The following is a 20,348-nucleotide window of genomic DNA, read 5'->3' on the forward strand; positions in this document are numbered from 1 at the left end:
CAGAGGATGGGCAAGAGGTATATTCAGAGGGACAGAGGGAGAAAAAGGAGAGTGAGAGAAAGAATGTGTGCATAAAAAAAGTAACAGATGGGGTACGAGGGGGAGGTGGGGCCTAGCGGAAGTTAGAGAAGTCGATGTTCATGCCATCAGGTTGGAGGCTACCCAGACGGAATATAAGGTGTTGTTCCTCCAACCTGAGTGTGGCTTCACCTTTACAGTAGAGGAGGCCGTGGATAGACATGTCAGAATGGGAATGGGATGTGGAATTAAAATGTGTGGCCACTGGGAGATCCTGCTTTCTCTGGCGGACAGAGCGTAGATGTTCAGCAAAGTGGTCTCCCAGTCTGCTTACAGTAGAGGAGGCCGTGGATAGACAATGTCAGAATGGGAATGGGATGTGGAATTAAAATTTTAATAGAACACATTTTAATTCCACACCCCATTCCCATTCTGACATGTCTATCCACGGCCTCCTCTACTGTAAAGATGAAGCCACACTCAGGTTGGAGGAACAACACCTTATATTCCGTCTGGGTAGCCTCCAACCTGATGGCATGAATATCGACTTCTCTAACTTCCGCTAGGCCCCACCTCCCCCTTGTACCCCATCTGTTACTTATTTTTATGCACACATTCTTTCTCTCACTCTCCTTTTTCTCCCTCTGTCCCTCTGGATATACCTCTTGCCCATCCTCTGGGTCCCCCCCCCTTGTCTTTCTTCCCGGACCTCCTGTCCCATGATCCTCTCGTATCCCCTTTTGCCTATCACCTGTCCAGCTCTTGGCTCTATCCCTCCCCCTCCTGTCTTCTCCTATCATTTTGGATCTCCCCCTCCCCCTCCAACTTTCAAATCCCTTACTCACTCTTTCTTCAGTTAGTCCTGACCAAGGGTCTCGGCCTGAAATGTTGACTGCACCTCTTCCTACAGATGCTGCCTGGCCTGCTGCGTTCACCAGCAACTTTGATGTGTGTTGCTCTAGTTTCTTATTAAAATTAGATTTCATAACATTTGTTATGAAATGAAATGAGGTTCCTTAAAAATTTTAGAAATAAATTCCAGTGATTTTTGAAAAGGCATCATACAAATGAAGGGGATAAAATTCCACAGCAATGGTGAAATAGAAGATAACTAAGAATGATTGGATAGTTATTTGAGAGAATTAGCACTTGCACTATAGGATAAACAGTATCCTAATATTCTGCACACTTTTGTCATTATGCAATGTACTCAGGCACCAGAATTTACGCTGATACTTTATGAATTCTGGGGGCAAGGCCATACTTGCATTTATATATTTAGTTTTGATAACTGTAAAATAAAATTTGTTGCTGAATGGCACGTACAACTATGACAACAATCAGAGGGAGATTGAACTAAAGCAACAAAAGTTTATACGTTCGCCCCAAAACTGTGCGGGTTTGCTCCAGTTTCCTCCCACAGTCCAAAGAGGTATTGATTGGTAGGTTAATTAGTCATTGTAAATTGTTCTATTATTAGACTAGGATTAAATTGGAGGATTGCTGGGTGGGCTGGCTCAAAGGGCTGGAAATGCCCATTCTGCACTGTATCTCAATAATTAAAAGTGATGGTTAAATAAGTTTTTAAAGAAAATACTGCCAAATGCTTGCAGATAGAGCAAAATATATTATTTTAATATAAACCAGAAGATTCAAGCCTAAAATTATAAAACATAGAAAATGTTGCTCAAGGGGTAGGAAAATCTTTCAAGTAATTCAAGGAGAGTTTGAACTATTTATTACAATGCATTGGTAGAAAATGATAGAAATTATTGGCAAAAATGATGGGTAAGTGGTGAACGACTTACGACTTAAAAAAGCAGAGAGAAAAGGTAGCTCCCCATATTAGGATGCGATCCCCTATTGGTCAGTGAGGGAAGTGGCTGCAGGAGGTTTGGTGGATTGAATGGTTAGATCCAAGGGAAAAGAGCCTCCATTTCCAAAATGACAAGACATTTACCTCCTTCATCCTCCCTCCCCCCATAAAGAAGGAATCCTTTGTCTGCAAAGCCTTTGAAGCTGATTGGTTGTTTGACCTCCACTATAGGCGCAGTGTCAGTGATCGACACTGGTTATAACTAATCAGTCTTCAAGAGCTAGGCGGGTAATGCCAGCAGAGAACCAATAAGACGCCGATAAAGGCGGGATTCCAGACGACTATATAAACAGCGAGCGCCCGCCTAAGCGCTTACCAGGCGCCATTTTGTGTACTTCTCCACGTTGACCTTAGCAGTGGTTCTGAAACAAAATATTGTTATTCCTCCTAACAAAAGTAATAAAACTGCAGAATGTCTCGGGATCGTTTCAAGAACCGCACCGGATTCCAGAGGCGAGGTGGTATGAGCCCTCCATTCCGCGGCGGCAACCGCAACAATGCGCCCAACCGCCCCAACGGAGCGGGAAACCCGGTGGAGGCCCCCAAGCAACAGCCAACACCCTCGTCGCAGAGCCAGGTGACAGCTCCGGCGCAGACTCCGCCTCAGAAGTCGTCCGCTCAGGGCTCGCAGAAGTCTCAAGAGCCCGACAAGAAGAACGGCGACGCCGCGACCGCTCAGTCCCCTGGCGCGGCCCGGAGCGGAGGCGGCGAGAGCAAGTCGGCTTACCCGGGCGGCGAGGGCCAGAGCCGGCAGCAGCGTGAGTCGAAGAGCGAGATGGAGAGTCGCCAGGCGCAGGACGTACTGCGGGCCCAGTTATCACTGCTCCGGAAGCCCGGCGAGAAGACCTACACCCAGCGGTGCCGCCTTTTCGTCGGCAACCTGCCGAGCGACATCACCGAGGATGACTTCAAGAAACTATTCGAGAAATATGGCGAACCCGGCGAGGTTTTCATCAACAAAGGCAAGGGGTTTGGCTTCATCCGGCTGGTGAGTGTGGCCCGGGCCCCCTGGCGGTCGGGGTTGGTGGGGCAGGCGCGCTCCGGGAATCGCGTGGGCGTGTTACGTGAACGCGCGCAAGACTCTCCCATAACATGGGGCCGTGCTCCCGATCCTACCATTCACTCACCTTCCCCCACATCTACTAAAAGTTACCCTAATGTCCATTTGATCTGCGATTATTGTAACCGGCTATTGTAGCCATCGTGAAAACTCCTGCTTGCATCGAGCTAGGGCCACCAGAGGTAGCTTGAGAGATCAGGAATTCGTTTAGTGAAATAGCGGGATAGAAGCGGTCCTTTGAGCCTGGTTTGGGATATGCAAGGGATGGTGGGCATCAGGGTTTGAATCCGGGTATCTGGAGCTGGGAGGCACTGCAATTCTAGTTGCCATGCTTGCACCGAGCACCTTTGTAGTAGCATTACTCGCATCACGCCGTATAGCCTTTGCCTTTGAAACATCGCACGGTTGGTTGAGCGAGCAACGTGTGAACTCTAGCTCACCTTGAAGTGAAACCCTGTACTACACCTCCCAAAATGCACAGTACGGGCTGGTCTCATTGGTCCGTGGATGTCGCATTTATCCGTACAGCAGCAAATATCCCTAAGTGTTTGTCATGCAATGTATGACGAAGTTCAAAAAGTTTGTTTGGGCTTGAGGTGTTGACTTAATTTTCAATTTTCTTTTAATTGTGATATTTGTCACTATTAAATGCCATTTTGTGTATATATCAATGCGCACGCAATACTAGGGAACTTTCAAGTCAGAAAGCATTACTGAGGGGAATAGACAGTGGATGTTTGGGTTCTGCTAGACTTCCTGAGTTTTTCCTTTATTCAAAACTTCCAGTATGTGCACCATCTCTAGTGTTAATGTATGCCTCATGTTCCTTTAATGAAGTTTTTGTTTTTTTCTAAAGGAAAGCAGAACTTTGGCTGAAATAGCCAAAGCTGAACTTGACGATACACCGATGAGAGGCCGGCCACTTCGCATTCGTTTTGCCACTCATTCTGCTGCACTGACTGTCCGCAATCTTTCCCCTTATGTTTCAAATGAATTGCTAGAGGAAGCTTTCTCTCAGTTTGGTCAAGTGGAGAGAGCCATTGTGATTGTCGATGATCGTGGGAGATCAACAGGCAAAGGCATAGTTGAATTTGCTACAAAACCATCTGCACGAAAGGCACTTGACCGATGTAGTGAGGGTGTATTCCTATTAACAGCGTAAGTAGAACTGCTTTTTATGTAAGCTACTTGGTTTGTATTTAAAGCTTAATTTCAAGTGTATTGTTCAATGATATTTTTGTCATCACAATGAGTCCATCTTTTAACACTACATGATTGAAGTCTAGATGTTTCAGCAAACATTTAATAATGGTAAAGACCATCTTCGGTGCAGCTTGGAAGCTTTAAAAAAGAAACTCAAATTTTATTCACTCTCTTTTAGATCTCCTCGTCCAGTAATCGTGGAACCAATGGAACAATATGATGATGAGGATGGCCTTCCAGAGAAACTTGCCCAAAGGAATCCAATGTATCAAAAGTGGGTTTTTAAAATTCAAGTATAATCCTAGTAGTAAAATATAGAAGTTCGTCAGATTTCTTAACTGTCATTCTTTGTTTTTTATGCGCTTTGCATATTATATTTGTTTGAAGTAGTGGAATAATTGATGTGGAATACTATGACTTTTTCTGCAGAGAACGAGAGCATCCTCCTCGTTTTGCTCAGCATGGAACATTTGAGTTTGAATATTCCCAGAGGTGGAAGTCACTTGATGAAATGGAAAAACAGCAAAGAGAGCAAGTTGAAAAGAACATGAGAGAGGCAAGGGATAAGCTGGAAAATGAGATGGAAGATGCATACCATGAACATCAGGCAATGTTGTTGAGGCAGGGTATGTTTGAATTCTGTTTTGATTCAGGGTGTCAACCTGCAACAATTGCAATTCCTTTACTTCCATGGATGTGGTTTGCTCCAGATCCAGCATCTTGTCTACCTGGTTGTTGTGGTATTGAAGAATACCATTCATATTTGGCAATTTCTTACAAAAAGAAAGTAAGACTTTAGTGTACATATTGATATTCTATTGAAGGAGATATTTTCTATGCAGTTACTGTTTTTAGTGTTGTGTATAGAATTTGTAAATGGTCTTTTGTGTGTGAACGAAGATTGAAACATTGTGAAGTGAGATGTGATAATCTTTGCCCTATCAATAGCGTGGATTTGATCCCTAATAATACTTCTGCTAAAATTTGATCTAGATCTCATGCGGCGCCAAGAAGAGCTGCGGCGCATGGAGGAGCTCCACAGCCAAGAAGTTCAGAAGCGCAAACAGCTTGAGTTGAGGTGAGAATTTTAACTCCTAATATGAAACTGTTATTACGTGAGTTTTTTTGTAGGCTTTATTACTCAAACTTATCTAATTATTGAAATTTAACCCCACAATTTGTCCATTCTTCAGGCAAGAGGAAGAACGTCGTAGAAGGGAAGAGGAAATGTTGATGCGGCAAAGAGAAAAAGAGGAGATGATGAGGCGCCAGAGGGAGGAGAACTTCCGCATGGGCTACATGGATCCTGTGAGTTTCCTTATGTCAGTCTTGGAATTATTTTAAAACACTGCTCATATGTAGTCACTGGATGTTGAAGTTCATAAATAACAATCATTGTAATAGCACCAGCACTTGTCGAGTTGGGTTGGGCTTTTAGTGCTGTAAAACTCAGCTTCAAATTCTAGATCCTTAGTTTTTCATTTTGTATTAGCTGAGAGTAAAGTTGCCTTTTCAAATATATTTTTTTTCCCTGGTACCTGTCCTGAAGTCACACTAGATATGACTTGAAGCAACAATTAAGAGTGTGAGATTTGCTTGGTGGTTTCATCTTTATAACGTACCTGAGCATGTCTTCACCCCTTTCCTCTCAATTATAACACTTCATATTGCTGACAACATTCTTAATGCTTTCAGTGATGGTGACAATATCTGTTTAATAGAATACAATTGAATATGTCATACAATATGACATTTAATAGCTTGGAACCATAGACTATACTGCTGGAGGCTCAGGCTATTTCGTATTATGTGGTTTGTCTAGAGATCTTTAAAGACAAAAGCAGATAATCTCGTGATGCCTTTATTTGACAAATGTATGGGTATTTAACAGAATTGCTTATTTTGCATGTTGATGAGGGCATCTGTCAGTTTTAAACTGATGTGTACGTGAGTAATTTCAGGCAATGGCATCACCTGGATTGGTAATCTTGGCCATAGGTTATTGTATCTATCATAGTCATAAAAGATTTTTATTTCCTTTCTAGAGAGAGCGTGAAATGCGAATGGCTGGAGGAATGACAGGTAAAATATGGATTTTGCTGTACATGTGTTTTTCCAGAAAGATCAACTTGAATATTTGTAAATTTAGTGGTTTTCATTCTCTTGCAATGGAAAGGACATAAGTGTCACTTGGAAGATGGTTGAGGGGGTGATTGAGATAATGGACATTACTCATTGGCAGGAGGTCCACAATTGAAATTGTCCATTGTGAGAGGAGTCATGGGTTTTTCGAGGGGATGAGAGATCAGATTAATAAAGACTAACTACACAGGTAAGTGCAACAACTGGATTTGAACTCAAATATTTTGTGAATTGTGATAAATTAAAAGTAATCCCCAGACATAATAGAGTGATGTAGGTCTATGAAATATAACTGGGAGGGCACAAACTAAGTATAAAAGTTAACAACAGGAATTCTGCAGATGCTGGAGATTCAAGCAATATACATCAAATTTGCTGGTGAACGCAGCAGGCCAAGCAGCATCTATAGGAAGAGGCGCAGTCGACGTTTCAGGCCGAGACCCTTCGTCAGGACTAACTGAAGGAAGAGTGAGTAAGGGATTTGAAAGGGGGAGGGGGAGATGCATCTGACGAAGGGTCTCGGCCTGAAACGTTGACTGCGCCTCTTCCTATAGATGCTGCTTGGCCTGCTGCGTTCACCAGCAACTTTGATGTATGTTGCTTAAGTATAAAAGTTGTCTACTTCACCGCTTTGTCATTTGAAGGGGTGTTGCAAGCACATTGGCTTGTGCTTTGGATGTTTCAAGGAGAGAGAATAAGTGAATTACTTTCAAAGGGATCTTTTGATTCAATTTCACATGGATGCTGTATATTCAGGCATTTGCAGATAAAGTGATAAACCTGAACTGACTACAGGAGTCAGTTGCTGATAAGTGACCTCAAAATTTGTGGATATTGTGCATTTGAAAGTTCTAAGGTCAATCTGAACCCTGTTGAAAAAGATTTTTTCTTGGGAATTTAAATTTCTTTTAGTTGATTTTGCATTATTAGCGACTTCTGGCTTGTGTAGACAATGTGCAGATTTCCTGCATTGCCATTCTAATTTAGTTTTTTGATAAGCTTTAATGCAAGTATGCTTGAGGTAGTTATATCAAGTTTTTTTATATTCCTCGTTGAATTGTTTGAATTTCAGAACAATATACTACAGCAAATCAAAGCTTTCCACCAATGGCAGCTATGGCCTATGAAGGCCACAGTACATTAAGCAACCCTGGAGGACCTAGTGCGATGACTGGACAGATGATGAGCACCAGTGCGAACACCAGCGACATGGCAGGGGTAAAGCATACTTACGGTTAAGAGTGAATGCTTGAATGTATGGCCTGGTTGTAGAGTGAAATGAATGAGGGTAGTTGGTATGAGGAAAGTATAGAGAAAATGGAAATGAATATTCTGCAGTATGAGTAAAGATTTTGAGCTTTTCATCATTGAAACGAAGCACAAAATGGCAAACTTCGAAATAGCTTGATAAGAGCTGAATAATTTCGTTTGGACTGTCATTGGGGTGGATTCAATTTCTGAAAAATGCATTTACTTGTAACACCAATATCATTAGGGGTTAATATTAACCAATTTTGCATCTTAACTGTTGGTTATAGGATCTAGTTGCCATGTCACAGCTCAGGTTTGGCTGTGCCAAACGTTATACAACGTAGTTATGCTATGCTTGTAAGTTCAAATGAAATCAATGTGATTGTAGGGCAGGCGTTGTAAATTTTGCTTAGTTGAAATATATTTAAATTACCTACTTAATTGAATTACCAAGCTTCTAGTGTTTAGAATCTGAATGTAGGGTTGATGGTTTGTTGATGGGGCAGTGCCAAAGGGGGAAATGAGGTTTGTGAGAGAAAAATGTGTTTTTCTTTTCCTCAAGCTGCAAGCAGGAAAGCAATGACTGAACTACTTGCATTTATGGCAGGAATAAAAATGTTCCCGTAGTAACTTCAGATTAGCTAGTGGGGGATTTCAGAGGTTCCAAGTGGTGCTGGAAGGTGCAGTTGTTCTGATTGAGCAGGCTGATTGTCTTACTCTGTCCAGTCAAATCAGGTTTTTGTTCCACAGGAAGTTGATATCAAGTTCTGATTTCCAATCCTAATGTTCCAGTATTTGCATTGTTTACATACCCTTTCAACATGTGGTTCCAGTTTACAACAAACTACAATATTGGAATGAGTGAGGGTGTCTTGTGATTGCAATAACTCCATTATAAATTGCAGAAATATCTACATCTTAATGGACAGCTGTAAAACCATGAAAATAGAATAGGAAAAAGCCAGCTATTCCATGGCTGTTGTAACTGTTCAGCTGCAGTTAATAAATAATATATCCCTGCATCTTGGCATTACAAATCCTGACCTTTGCTAGGTCTGGTATAGTGGATAGATGCAGTGGACCTGAGTTTAATACTTGGAAAAACTGAAGTCATCTGGCAAGATTCGGTGTGTTGAAGGTCAATAGATGTTTCTTCAGTTCATGATATAAAATTTGAGACTGGTCCTGACATGTTCTTCAAATTCCAACTTGTCTAATCATGGATTAACTAATGTTTCAGCACTGTTCTGGTGAATTGCTTCAAAGCCCTCGGGTCTTGTACTGGATGATTGTTTCGGCAGTATATGCCAGCACTTCGACTACAGCGTGCCATGTTGCCCCGTGAAGTAAATTGAAAGATGCTGAGTTTCCTCTAGCATAACATGTCATGGGTCATGGCAAACCTGCTTGCCCTATCCTCAGCGTTTGAGGAGTCCTGTGCAAGTGGTAAATATAGTGAGGCATATTAAATTAAAAATTGAGGAAATTGTCCTGATAAATAATGGACTTTAGTGCATTGAAGTACGCTGCAAAAACATATTACTCAGGTAATCCTGAATGGTAACAATGATCCAGTGTTGTAGTACTTGTGTTGTACTGTGATTTGTAGTTTGCAAGCTAAATCGCGTTTTAAAAAAAATATAAAATTGCTTTTGAACAGTTTGTAAAGACGTGATTAAAGATTAAATTTTCATTAAAATTAGAGACTGGGCCTATCATGCCTCAATATAAACAGTTTTTTTAACTGCAACGTAATTATTTGCACTTACCAACTCTTCAGTACTACAATACTGGCTTGTTAGTCAGATCGTTAAAGGGGAAATAGGTGGGAATATATTGGTGGTTACTTGTGACTTCGATTGAGGCCAGTGGCTATTTAACTTGAAGTGCTAAAACTCTGCATCTCTGACAGATTCAGTGTGGAGATTGCTATGATAAGCAGCTCTAAGCCTAAATTAATTTTGAGCCTATTATACTGCATTCCTAAGTTGGTATGTGGTTTGTTTGCACTAAAAGCAGAATAGCCATTGTTCTTAAACTGGCACAAGTCATGGGAGGATTATACCCACCATGGATTCCTCCATGTGCTGGTTGGTAAACTAATGAACAACTTGCCCTCTTTTTTTTCTTTTTATGTGCCTGGTACCTGTGGATCGCCCCATTCCTGGTTGTAATCGACGAACGTTGACTGCGGATGCCTTTCCTGACCTAAATGTTACACATTTTCCTCACTTTGTAATGTGGAACTTGTATGGACTTTGATTGCTACCATGTGTGATGAACTTCCAATAGCGTAATGACCGCTTTGGACAGGGTGCCCCAGGTCCAATGAATGCTCAACCCCCACGTCCTATGGGGCCTACTGGTCCCAATTTTAGTAGAGGGAGAGAAGAATACGAAACAGCTAACAAGAAGCCTAGATACTAAAATTTATAGCTCCACCTTAGTGTGCATTCCAGATAGTCTCATTTAGATGAGAACTCTTCATAATTGCGTTTTTTAGTTGGTGGCAAAGTTGCATTTTATGCCTATTCAGATTTGTGTATTGACTAAACTTTGTAAACTGTAACAATTCACGCTGGCACATTGTGAATGTTGAATTATGTCAAGCAAGTGATAGTGCAAACCGGCATCTATTCCAGTTCTTCAACTGTAAACTGAAGTGCCATTAAACCTCTAGAAAGTATGCTCCATGTATTTTTGAGTCATTGTAGAAGCATGCTAAATTGTGTAGGCTAAATGCTTGTTTTGAAATGGTGGAATTCTGTATTTTGGTCATCTTTTTAAATTAAAACTCATTCATAGTGCTAATTTGAAATGAGTTGTTTTTAACCAAGAGCAAAGTGTTGATTTGAGGCAAATTGTCAACTTCCATAAGTGGAACAAAGTATTGCTGACTATTGCAAACTCTGTGTCACTTATCAAAGTTAATTGCACAAGTAAGGAGTTGGGAATCAAGTGCACTGTAAACACCACTAGCAGTTGTCTGGTTTTTAATGGTAAAGATTTTTTATAACCTGAAATCTGACCATTGTATTGATGCAATTTGCAGTGGGTCTAAGAGCCCAGCAGTGTTTTGTTTCCATGCACAATCAATGGGCAGCCAGTATATGGATTTTGTTTTTTTGTTAGTGCTATTAATTCAAATTGTTGTCAAAGATGATTTTCCTAATAGAACATTTCTAATTAGATTTTACCTCAACTTTTAAAACTCTTCTCTTCTGATTCTAGTGTTGGGTAAAGTTGGACTAATGACATTTCTTCCCAGAAACTTGCAAGCACACCCAGTCTGGGGTGGCAGTGAGATCCACTGACAAGTCCAAGTTTCTGATTTGGCAACTAGATTTCAGAGCTTTGCATGTTCTCAGATATTGGGAGGTTGGGATGATTATGCTGCAGCTGGTATTTAAGATAAGTGTATTGACAAATGCTAAGCACAGCTTTTAGTTTTTCGTGTTTCAACTTAAAATAACCGAACATTAAAGCTGACATTCTGTGATTGCCAGCTTTGTATCATTTCAAGTGACCTTTTCCATGTAAACCTAGATTGAAGCTGTAACCTTGGATGCAAGTCTGCTTCTGCCCACACAGTGCTTTTTATTTAAGATGGTTTCATGTAGCAATTGGGCACCCTAACTGACAATTTTTCGTTGTCCCATGGAAACTAAATCTCATTGTAGTGGCTCACTGAAACTTTTGGTGTTGAGTTTGATTCATGGTTTAGCAAGAAGTATATCTACTATATTAGGATGAGGAAGTAGAAAGTACCTGGGGTAGAGAGATTGCTTTCCTTAAAGGATTTCACAAGCTGTTTGCTTTTCTGCAATTTGGCATATGCCTTCTACATCCCAGAAGTCACTTGTCTAGTTATGGCAAACGTTTGGGCTTGCTAGTGTTTTGGGCAAATTTTCTAATTTAAAAAATTTATAGCTGCTGTGCTTTTTCTAGTTAATTTTGCACAATTTCAAGTAGTCATAGCATGTCCCAGCTTGTGTTTGAACTGTTTCTTACTGTTTCTTTCTGTTTCTATTTGAGGCAGTTTAATGCTGTCTACCCTGTTCTAAGTTAATTAGTGGATTAGAAATGACAGCTCATAGTACAATCTCAACTTGCAGGTAAAGACCCTATATGGCTTGCTGCTAAATGACATTGGTTGTCTTGCCATGTGATGCCATAAAGATGTTACCATTATTCCCAATGCTCTAGTGATGGTTAATTACTATGTCCTATCCAGTGGATTCTTTTCAGTGTTAGGCCTGTAAACCAATTTATTGGGTTTTGTAAGAAACAGAAATTTGAACCATCATATCCCAGTTCTAAAGTTTGGAATTCTGGAACTTGAGCAATATGTATTGGGGTAGTCAATACAGTGCAAACTCGTGCACAATATTTTGCAATACCCAGGAGTTACTGATACTGATGCACATTCTTTTATCTTTGGACCTAATGCATCACCAACTACACCAAACCATTTTGCAAAATCTATTTGGACTTGGATTTTTTTTTTAGTTACGTGTTGCCTATGTGGTTATTCAGGTTCTACAGACAGCTTTGCTGTGAAGTTGGGACAGTATCTTAAAAGTGCTCTGAAGACTAACTGATTTTTAGTTTCTATTTAAATTTATACCTGATGAAAGATTTTCTCTGAAAGATCTGCTATTAATGATCCAGAAAGCCTTTTATAATCTACTGACCTGATAGGGGTCCAACTTTTAACTTGTGAAAGTTTCACTTAAAATTATTGATTTGAGAAGTTGGTCCTTTTGCATCGTGAATGACTAATTGGAAAATTTCAATAATGGGAATCCAGTAGCACGATCTGGAAGGTGCAGATCTGCTCATAAGAAAGAATTTGCAACAGGATACCTGGACCAGCAGAACGTGACTTCTATATCTTCTGCCTGTAGAAGCTGAAGAGCTTCAATGGGTAACTGGAAACCAAGCAGTTACATGCTGTGCCAACAAATAATTGCTGTTTAGCATTGTGATAATGGTAAGTGTTAAAAACTTATTTGTGGGGATGGGAGGTGGGGCATGTTTGAATATATAATCAAATCTACTTGTACTCCATTTACATGGCCCTGCTAGGCTGTAGTTTTCTAGTGAGGGCAGCTTGCTTTAATCAATTGTTGAGTTCGTATTCCTGAACATGTGCTGCAGTTCAAGACCAGATTTTTTTAATCAAAATTCTCAGATTTAATGTTGCCTCACTAAGAGCTGCTTAGTTGCGACTAGGCTTAAAGTTCTTGATCAGGGTTTCGAAGTAAAAATGTCCCAGGGTAAGCAATGTGGTTGATTGCAAATGTGGGTATTTGCCCTCTTAATCTTGTAATTAGTCACAGTTGGCCCATGTGGATTTAAATGATCAACTACTCTGGCTTGCTGTTTAGTAACTTACAGGCTTGCAATAATATTTCTGTTCCCTTAAAGTTGCTGCATTTGAATATGGGTCTCATAAGTAGGTTTAGCATATTTTGGTTGGGAATGATACGACAATCCAGGGTTCTACCTTCAAATCTATAAGGTTACTTGATCGGTTCAGTTTTGTGATGCTCCTAACTAGGGGCTTTTGTGAACCCTTTTGAGTTCACTTGTTAGGGGAATTTTCAATTCTTTATTTAGGTGGCGCAAGCAGAGCTTGGAACTATTTTTTGAAATGCCCCTTTTCTAATTATGGCACAACTCATGCATTTGGTTGCAATGGGTATGTTATTAGTGAATTCTTTCATTTTTGAAATTAAAGCAAAGTCTTTGACCTGAGGCTTACTTAGTATACTTCTTATAATACTTAGTTTATGATAGCAGTTAATCTGCATACGTACTGTAAAGGAAAGTAGTTGTTGCCATTTTGGTATTCAGGTGCTTGAATTTTGCAATGCCCATTACATCTGGGAACAAATTGAATAACTTGTCTTCCCCAGTATTCTTCAGTGGAAGTTATAACAGTTTCAGATTCTCAGGTCACATGGCAACGCATCTGAGAGTTACAAGCCAGCAAGTGGCTGCTGGCAGCCATTGTGCTGCACCCTTGCAAGTAATGCCACTCTACAGCGAATAAATACAGTCAGCTTGTCTGCAATACATTACATTGAGGATCTGTAGTACTGCAAATGGGATTGGGCAGTAAGACCTGGAGAATAGTATTCCTGCTTGTTCTGCGGTACACAGTACAGACTGCATACAGGTATGTACAAATAACTTGTTAAAATGTCTTTCGTAATTTCTTAAATCAGTGAAATGGTTCAGGCATCACCCTTCTGACAGAGTGATTACAGTGCAGCACTTTTAGTTGTTTGTTGGCATTCAATGCTGATTGGTATCAATGATACATAGCAGCCCAAGTGATGTACAGCTACTAGTCCGGCTTTCAAATACTGTACCACAACATTAAGATCGGAATGCATCTGTGGATTGCAAACAAATGGTTAGATGTGCTTGCTGTCTTCAATTGTACTTCTGGCTTCAAGAACCTGTTATGTGACTTAGGCTTTAAATAGGAAGGTTGTAGCTTGTCTGTTCAACTTTCCCTTTTTCTAAAAGCTGCATTTGCATTTTAAGCTTTACCAGGGCCATCAATGAAGCAACATGATCGACATAAATTTGCAAAAGATCACAGTGCGATAACTGAAATGTCAATTGTAATTTTGTTTGGGGTTTGGAGAAGGGGAGGGCTGGGTGTGTAATTGCCTGCAACTACAGAGGCAGCTTGATCTGCCATTGAGTTTTTGAATAGTGGAAGTTGAAATAATACTACTTATTTACGTGCTCTTGAGTCTGTCAGACCCCCTTAGTCTGAAACGTGTTACCTATTCATTGTACTTGGTTATTCTCCTGTAATTTTTAGTATAGGCTGGATACTGTATGCATTTTAGCTTTTGACAAGCTAATTTCGTGATGACTAACTGCAATCTACCTTGAACCACTGGGTTATCTGGCCAGGAATCCTAAGACCAGGCATTGTATAATATACTTGAATATAGGATGATTGATCTAAAGTTCAGATTTTTAATATATACCTTTTGCATATGGCAGATATCATTTCTGTAAATGTCATTCACTACTTCAACTGCATCTGGCAATATATACTGAAAATAAGAATTTATTACTAATTTACTGCTTTGGTAGAAAATCAATCCTTATGCCATGCTTTGACTGGGTATATAGCTATTTGGCTGTTCAGGCTTCTGGATGTCATTAAAAGTCATTAGCTTGAGTAGCCCTCAGCCAAATCACATTTCTTTGGCTTTGCTTTCTTTGAAGCTGTTAATCAGCAAATGGCTTATTAGTCAATCCAGTAAAAGAGAATGTTCCAATAATCATGATCACATCAGTACTGAGTTTGACATAGTGGTAGCTTTCTGATAAGCTTGTCTCTGAAATATAATTCCACATTCTTGAAACCATCCAGGCGGCAAACACTTGATAAACATAATGAAAAGTTGATTTTTGTTTTAGTAGTTCGGATTACTTAGATTAACTAAACGTTTGTAAAGAATGTTTAAGATTAGGCTGCAAGAAGTTGTAAATGTTGTCTTGGTCGTTGACCTGATTGTTCAAGTCTTTGGCCATTTTAGTTTATCCTGTTGCAATGCTGGAATTTTGACACAGGGCATCTGTGTAAATTGCAGTATTCTCTGGTGAAAGCTGAATTTAGTTCACAAAGCAAACAGCAAGATTAACACTTAATGCAATATTAGAGCTGAAGTGTTGGTCATGCTTGTATTCTGTTTTTGGGAGATATATTTGCTAAATCAAAAAAATTCTGTTTGGACTGAGCAACGAAATATGCTTGCTGTGTAAAAGGCAGTCTTTGGCTTGTCCCTAGTGCTGAAATCATGTTTCAATTCTTTATATTGGACGAGTGGGATCTGAAAATAGATAGTTAAGTGTCTGCACTGTATTCCTTCTTGATTATCTTCTACAAGACTGAGTTTTTTCAGTTCAATTTGGCTACAATATTTTGAGCATCTGTGCAGGAGAGTGATGCCAGAACATAATAGGGATACTTGGTGTCTATTAGTGTTGTAAAACAGGTTAGAATCACTTCTAAGATGACTGTAACTTCCCTTATGCCTGATTTGGCATCATCTTTCTGTGCCAACTTGGTCAATTTATTGGCCTCTTCAAAGCTTTAGAATTATTAATTTTTGAATTGTTTTAACCTTGTTTTCATAATGCCTTATTTGCCAAAGTGAAGCTTGGCTTAATGCATAACTTTTGCTTTGCACCTTTCTGTGGAGCTTTGCAGGCAAGTCAGTACAAAAGTACAGTTGTTTTTCTGGTGTAATTCACTGATACACATCAGTTGTGTGAAAGATACATTTTCTCTGTATCCTGCCACCAGTTAACTTACTCCTTCCCCATAATTATTAGTCTATGGGTGCTACTGTGGAAACAGTGGCACTGAGACTACTGGGGAATTCAATTTTTTTTCTGTTCTGGATCACATTTAGACTGGTTTTGTATGACAAAGTTTTCTGATGTAATGTGATCTGTGATAATTAGTTAACAGTTGGTGTTGTGTTCACACTAACTTGATGTGTTCTCTTTAGGCATGGAAAGAGCTTGATGCATGTTGACAAGCAGCTTTTGCATTAAAGTATGCTGGTAAGTGCCATATTCCAGAATTCTGGCGTAGACTTTTGATCATGCTTAGAGGGCTGTGAAGAATGTTAAGCCTGAAGTCTTAGATACGTTTGCACAATGGCAGAAAACAGCCATTTGACCCATTTGCCCCCACTTGTCCCCTGCCCATCATTCTATTTGTACCTGAATCTGTGTCATTGTCATTGGCCCTGTAGCTTATGCTACTTTGCATCCATGCATAACTCTACCTTAAGTCAGCTCTTAACTAAAATTGTGCATCTTGTTTAGCAATGATGACCAGAACTAAACAGATCCATGGGCTTTATTTTCCTTTCATTAGTTTGCCTTGTGCAATATGCCTTACTGAAATGTTCCTTAAGATTTCATGTTTTGTGCTGTGTGGCTTTGCATGTGAACTCTGCCCTGTTTTTGCTTTAAAATTCCAAATGTTTTGAGCATCTCATACACAACAGGACTGGTGTGTGATTGTCTTACACTGACAACCTAGTAATGGAATGCAACTTACATTTTGGGTAGAGTAGCCTACTTGGTTTGGGAAGCAATGTTGTGATTGAAAATTAAACATCCTGATTTCTGCTTTTATTTCCAGCTTCTGTGTAAAGCCACATAACCAGAATGTTTCAAATCTGGTCTGTCATTCTTGCGTCATGAAGAGGGGTGAGTATTTTAAACTTGAAAGCCAGTTATTACTATTGTATCCGTTCTGCATGAAAGCTTGCAATTATTAGTCTTAATTGCATTCTCAGTTCGCATTTTAATACATTGCTGCTTGACATGTTACTCTTTTGTACCTGAAGTGCAGAACATTGGAAATTCTGTGTAAATCATTGCTATCTTCGGGAACATCTATTTGGAATGAAGTTTTGATCACAATAGATGCAGGAGTAGGCTATTCGGCCCTTCAAACCAACACCACCATTCACTGTGATCATGGCTGATCATCCACTATCAGTGCCCTTTTCCTGCCTTCTCTCCATATCCCTTGACTCCGCTATCTTTAAGAGCTCTATCTAACTCTTTTTTGAAAGAATCCAGAGAATTGGCCTCCACTGCCTTCTGAGGCAGAGCATTCCACAGAACCACAACCCTCAGTGTGAAAAAGTTTTTCCTCAACATTCTAAATTGTCTACCCCTTATTCTTAAACTGTGGCCTGTGGTTCTGGACTCCCCCAACATCGGGAACATTTTTCCTGCCTCTAGCGTGTCCAATCCCTTAATAATATGTTTCAATCAGATCCCCTCTCATCCTTTTAAATTCCAGTGTATACAACCCCAGTCACTCCAATCTTTCAACATACCACCATCCTGGGAATTAACCTCCTGAACCTATGCTGCACTCCCTCAATAACTAGAATGTCCTTCCTCAATTCACATTCAGTGAATTTTGATTCTGTCCTATCAGATCTTAATACCCCACTAGCCACTGAACCTAGAAACTTAACTGGTTAATTTACATTTGTAAACTTGGATTTCCTGATTTTTTTTTTTATTTATACAGTTTGGAACAGGGCTATTTGCAATGACTGATTAACCTGAACGTCTGTAGAAGGCAGGAAACCAAAGTACCTGGAGGAATCCATGTGGGCAATGGTAGAACATACAAATTCCCTGAAGACAGTGTTGGAATTGAAATCTGAACTCCAAAATGCCCCAAGCTATAATAACATTGTACTAACTGATGCTACCATTGTCTGATTTTAAACTCCTTCTAAGACTATTCAATAAAGAACTGTAGTAGAGCTGGATGGGTGGATGGTTGAACTGCAAATCATCTTTTATTGGGCATGCTTACACTGGGAGAAGTTGGATAAATCCTTGAGGTGGTCTTTGGTGTGCTGAGAATGGAAGGATCCAAAATGCGCTGGTATGGAAATTGTAATGATGTTGCAATATAGCAAGTTGTTCATAGCAGATTTTGCACTGAAAATGGTCACATGCAATTAAAGCAACAGATAAAAGTTGAGTGTCTCGGCCGGAAACGTCGACTGTACCTCTTCCTAGAGATGCTGCTTAGCCTGCTGCGTTCACCAGCAACTTTGTGTGTTGCTTGAAATTCCAGCATCTGCAGATTTCCTCGTACATGCAATTAAACTTGGATTAACCTTTTGTATGCATAAGGATTATTCATAGTGCTTTGATGCATTTTTTTATACTTGATTAGTTAGACTTCTGAGCCAGTTAATAGCTTTTGACAAAACAAATTTTTATTCATGCAAGTTGGATTATTCAAATTCAGCAGAAGATTGAAAAAATACCACGGCCATCTCCATACTGAGAATATTGTTTATTACAATTTAGAACATGTGTAATAGACTGTTTAAAAAATGAATACAAGCCTTAACTTTTTTTTTAATTCCCCACAGGATCTTGGATGGCGGTTCACCTGGAAATCACAGCCTCAATTCATGACACCAGTGTATTGTCATTGTAAATAAAATTAATAACTCAGTTTTTGGAATTGTCGTCTTTGTAGGGATATGGTTGACAAATTGGAGCTGTTTTGAATCACTTGCGATTAGCACTTGTTGATGTAGTCCTGATTAAGACTGATAAGATCTTAAGCACAGTGCCATATTTTGCTTTTTTTTTGGAGGGCTCCTGGTAGGTGTTGTCCATGTACTTGATCTTGTTTGCCCAAGTAACTATAATCATTGGGAGAAGGTCACTTGTCCCCTTTTAGTTTGCTCAAGGTTTCGTCTACCATTAATCATGTCACTTTGTGCTCTTAACTCCAAGTACTATCATAGGGGTTCAACCTTGTAAGAATACTGAGTCAATCCAGTTATCAATGTGGTAACCTCTGAATTACTACTTCCACATTAATATCTTTAAAGATGCCAAAATGTGTGAAGTATGTCAGTTGTTCCTGTTGGTTCTCCAAATAATATTTGTATCCAATCCCCTTGCAATGAACTTTGATTACTGTAGTACCTGCATTGCTGCATTTTCCATGTTAATATTCAGATCCCCCAACATCTGAGAATGCCATCTCTTTGGGTAACGCCATTAAATATGGTTGGTTAACCAGTCTTTCTGTTCCTCAAGTTTACATCACACCACAGATTTTATTTTCCATAATAGATTTTGGTTTCTTCTAAGTACATTTATTAACGTATGTAGACACGAAGCACGGAGTTGTGGTGTGGGTCTTGAGGCTTCTCTATCAAAGTTCAGACTGATAATGAGAGGAGAGCATAGCCTGGCTTGGGGTGGTGTGTGTGGCAGGGTACTTGATGATGGATGCTGCTTTCCATGAACCGTGCTCTGTGTACATCTGTTCAACGGTGGGGATGGCTTTACCTTTGTTGGACAAGGTTGTATCCACTACTTTTTATAGAACTTTCCGTTCAAGAGCATTGCTGTTTCCAGTCGTACTCCCCTCCACACATCTGTAGGTGTTAGTCAAAAGTTTTAGAAAGCACTTGCATGTTGGGCCCAGGACTGATCCTTTATTATGGTGATGCTGAGAAATTTAAAGTTGCTGACCTCCTCCCAACTCTTGATTTTCCCCCAATGAGAACTGGTTTATGGACCTCCAGTTACCTCCTGCTGAAAATCATCTCAAAGGTGGTTGTGGCACCACTGGACCAGATTTTCAATGACCTTCCTATGGGCTGATTCATCACCACCTTTGATTTGACCAAATACAATCTGCATTGGAGCTGTGCTGTGTTACCCTCACCATAAGTAATCTGAACTGACTGGGGTCAGCAAATGCAGAAATCAAGGATCTAGTTACACAATGAGATATTAGAGGCCTAGATCTTGAAGATTATTGATTAGTTTTGAGGGGATGATAGTATTAAGTGCTGAGCTGTAGTCAATGAAGAGCCAATGAAATGGCATCTGCTGTTGACTTGTGATGGTAGACAAATTGAAGCAAACCCAAGTCACTTCTCATGCAGGAGTTAATGTTTCATCATCACCCTCTAAGAACTTTATCTCAGTGGGTGGAAGTTCTATGGGAAAGTAGCTGAGGCAGGTTGCCACATTCTTAGGCACCAGTATAATTGAAGCCTGCCTGAAGCATGTGGGTACCTCAGACTGTCAAAGCAAGACATTAAAGATATCAGTGAACAACACAGCCAGTTAATCAGTATTGGTCTTTATTACCCAGGTACTCCATTCAGGCAGGATGCTGTCATGTCAGCCTCATACTGAAATCACAATAATTTGGGGGTATGGGAGTTT

General features: G+C 40.0%; 1 protein-coding gene across 2 annotated transcripts; it reads left to right on the forward strand.

Moving 5' to 3' along the window:
• Positions 1–2,196: 2,196 nt before the first annotated feature.
• sfpq (splicing factor proline/glutamine-rich) lies at positions 2,197–18,656 on the forward strand. 2 transcript variants are annotated; one of them, XM_063033893.1, is made up of 11 exons: positions 2,197–2,882; positions 3,811–4,112; positions 4,336–4,431; positions 4,587–4,783; positions 5,151–5,235; positions 5,351–5,465; positions 6,203–6,239; positions 7,372–7,517; positions 16,103–16,157; positions 16,747–16,814; positions 18,521–18,656. In XM_063033893.1, the coding sequence occupies exons 1-9, from the start codon at positions 2,307–2,309 to the stop codon at positions 16,127–16,129; spliced, it is 1,581 nt and encodes a 526-aa protein (XP_062889963.1). In that variant the 5' UTR covers positions 2,197–2,306; the 3' UTR covers positions 16,130–16,157; positions 16,747–16,814; positions 18,521–18,656. The 2 variants fall into 2 exon arrangements, with proteins under 2 accessions (XP_062889963.1, XP_062889961.1); XM_063033891.1 differs by lacking the exons at positions 16,103–16,157; positions 16,747–16,814; positions 18,521–18,656 and adding an exon at positions 9,843–16,096.
• The last annotated feature ends 1,692 nt before the right edge of the window (positions 18,657–20,348 follow it).

The sequence above is a fragment of the Mobula hypostoma genome, chromosome 26 (assembly GCF_963921235.1).
Source record: "Mobula hypostoma chromosome 26, sMobHyp1.1, whole genome shotgun sequence".
NCBI classification, from domain to species: Eukaryota; Metazoa; Chordata; class Chondrichthyes; order Myliobatiformes; family Myliobatidae; genus Mobula; species Mobula hypostoma.

Coding starts and splice junctions, on each gene's coding strand:
- sfpq (XM_063033891.1), top strand. CDS start 2,307: ATGTCTCGGGATCGTTTCAAGAACCGCACCGGATTCCAGAGGCGAGGT. Junction 4,784..5,150: donor GGCAATGTTGTTGAGGCAGG/GTATGTTTGAAT, acceptor AATTTGATCTAG/ATCTCATGCGGCGCCAAGAA. Junction 5,466..6,202: donor GCATGGGCTACATGGATCCT/GTGAGTTTCCTT, acceptor TTTCCTTTCTAG/AGAGAGCGTGAAATGCGAAT.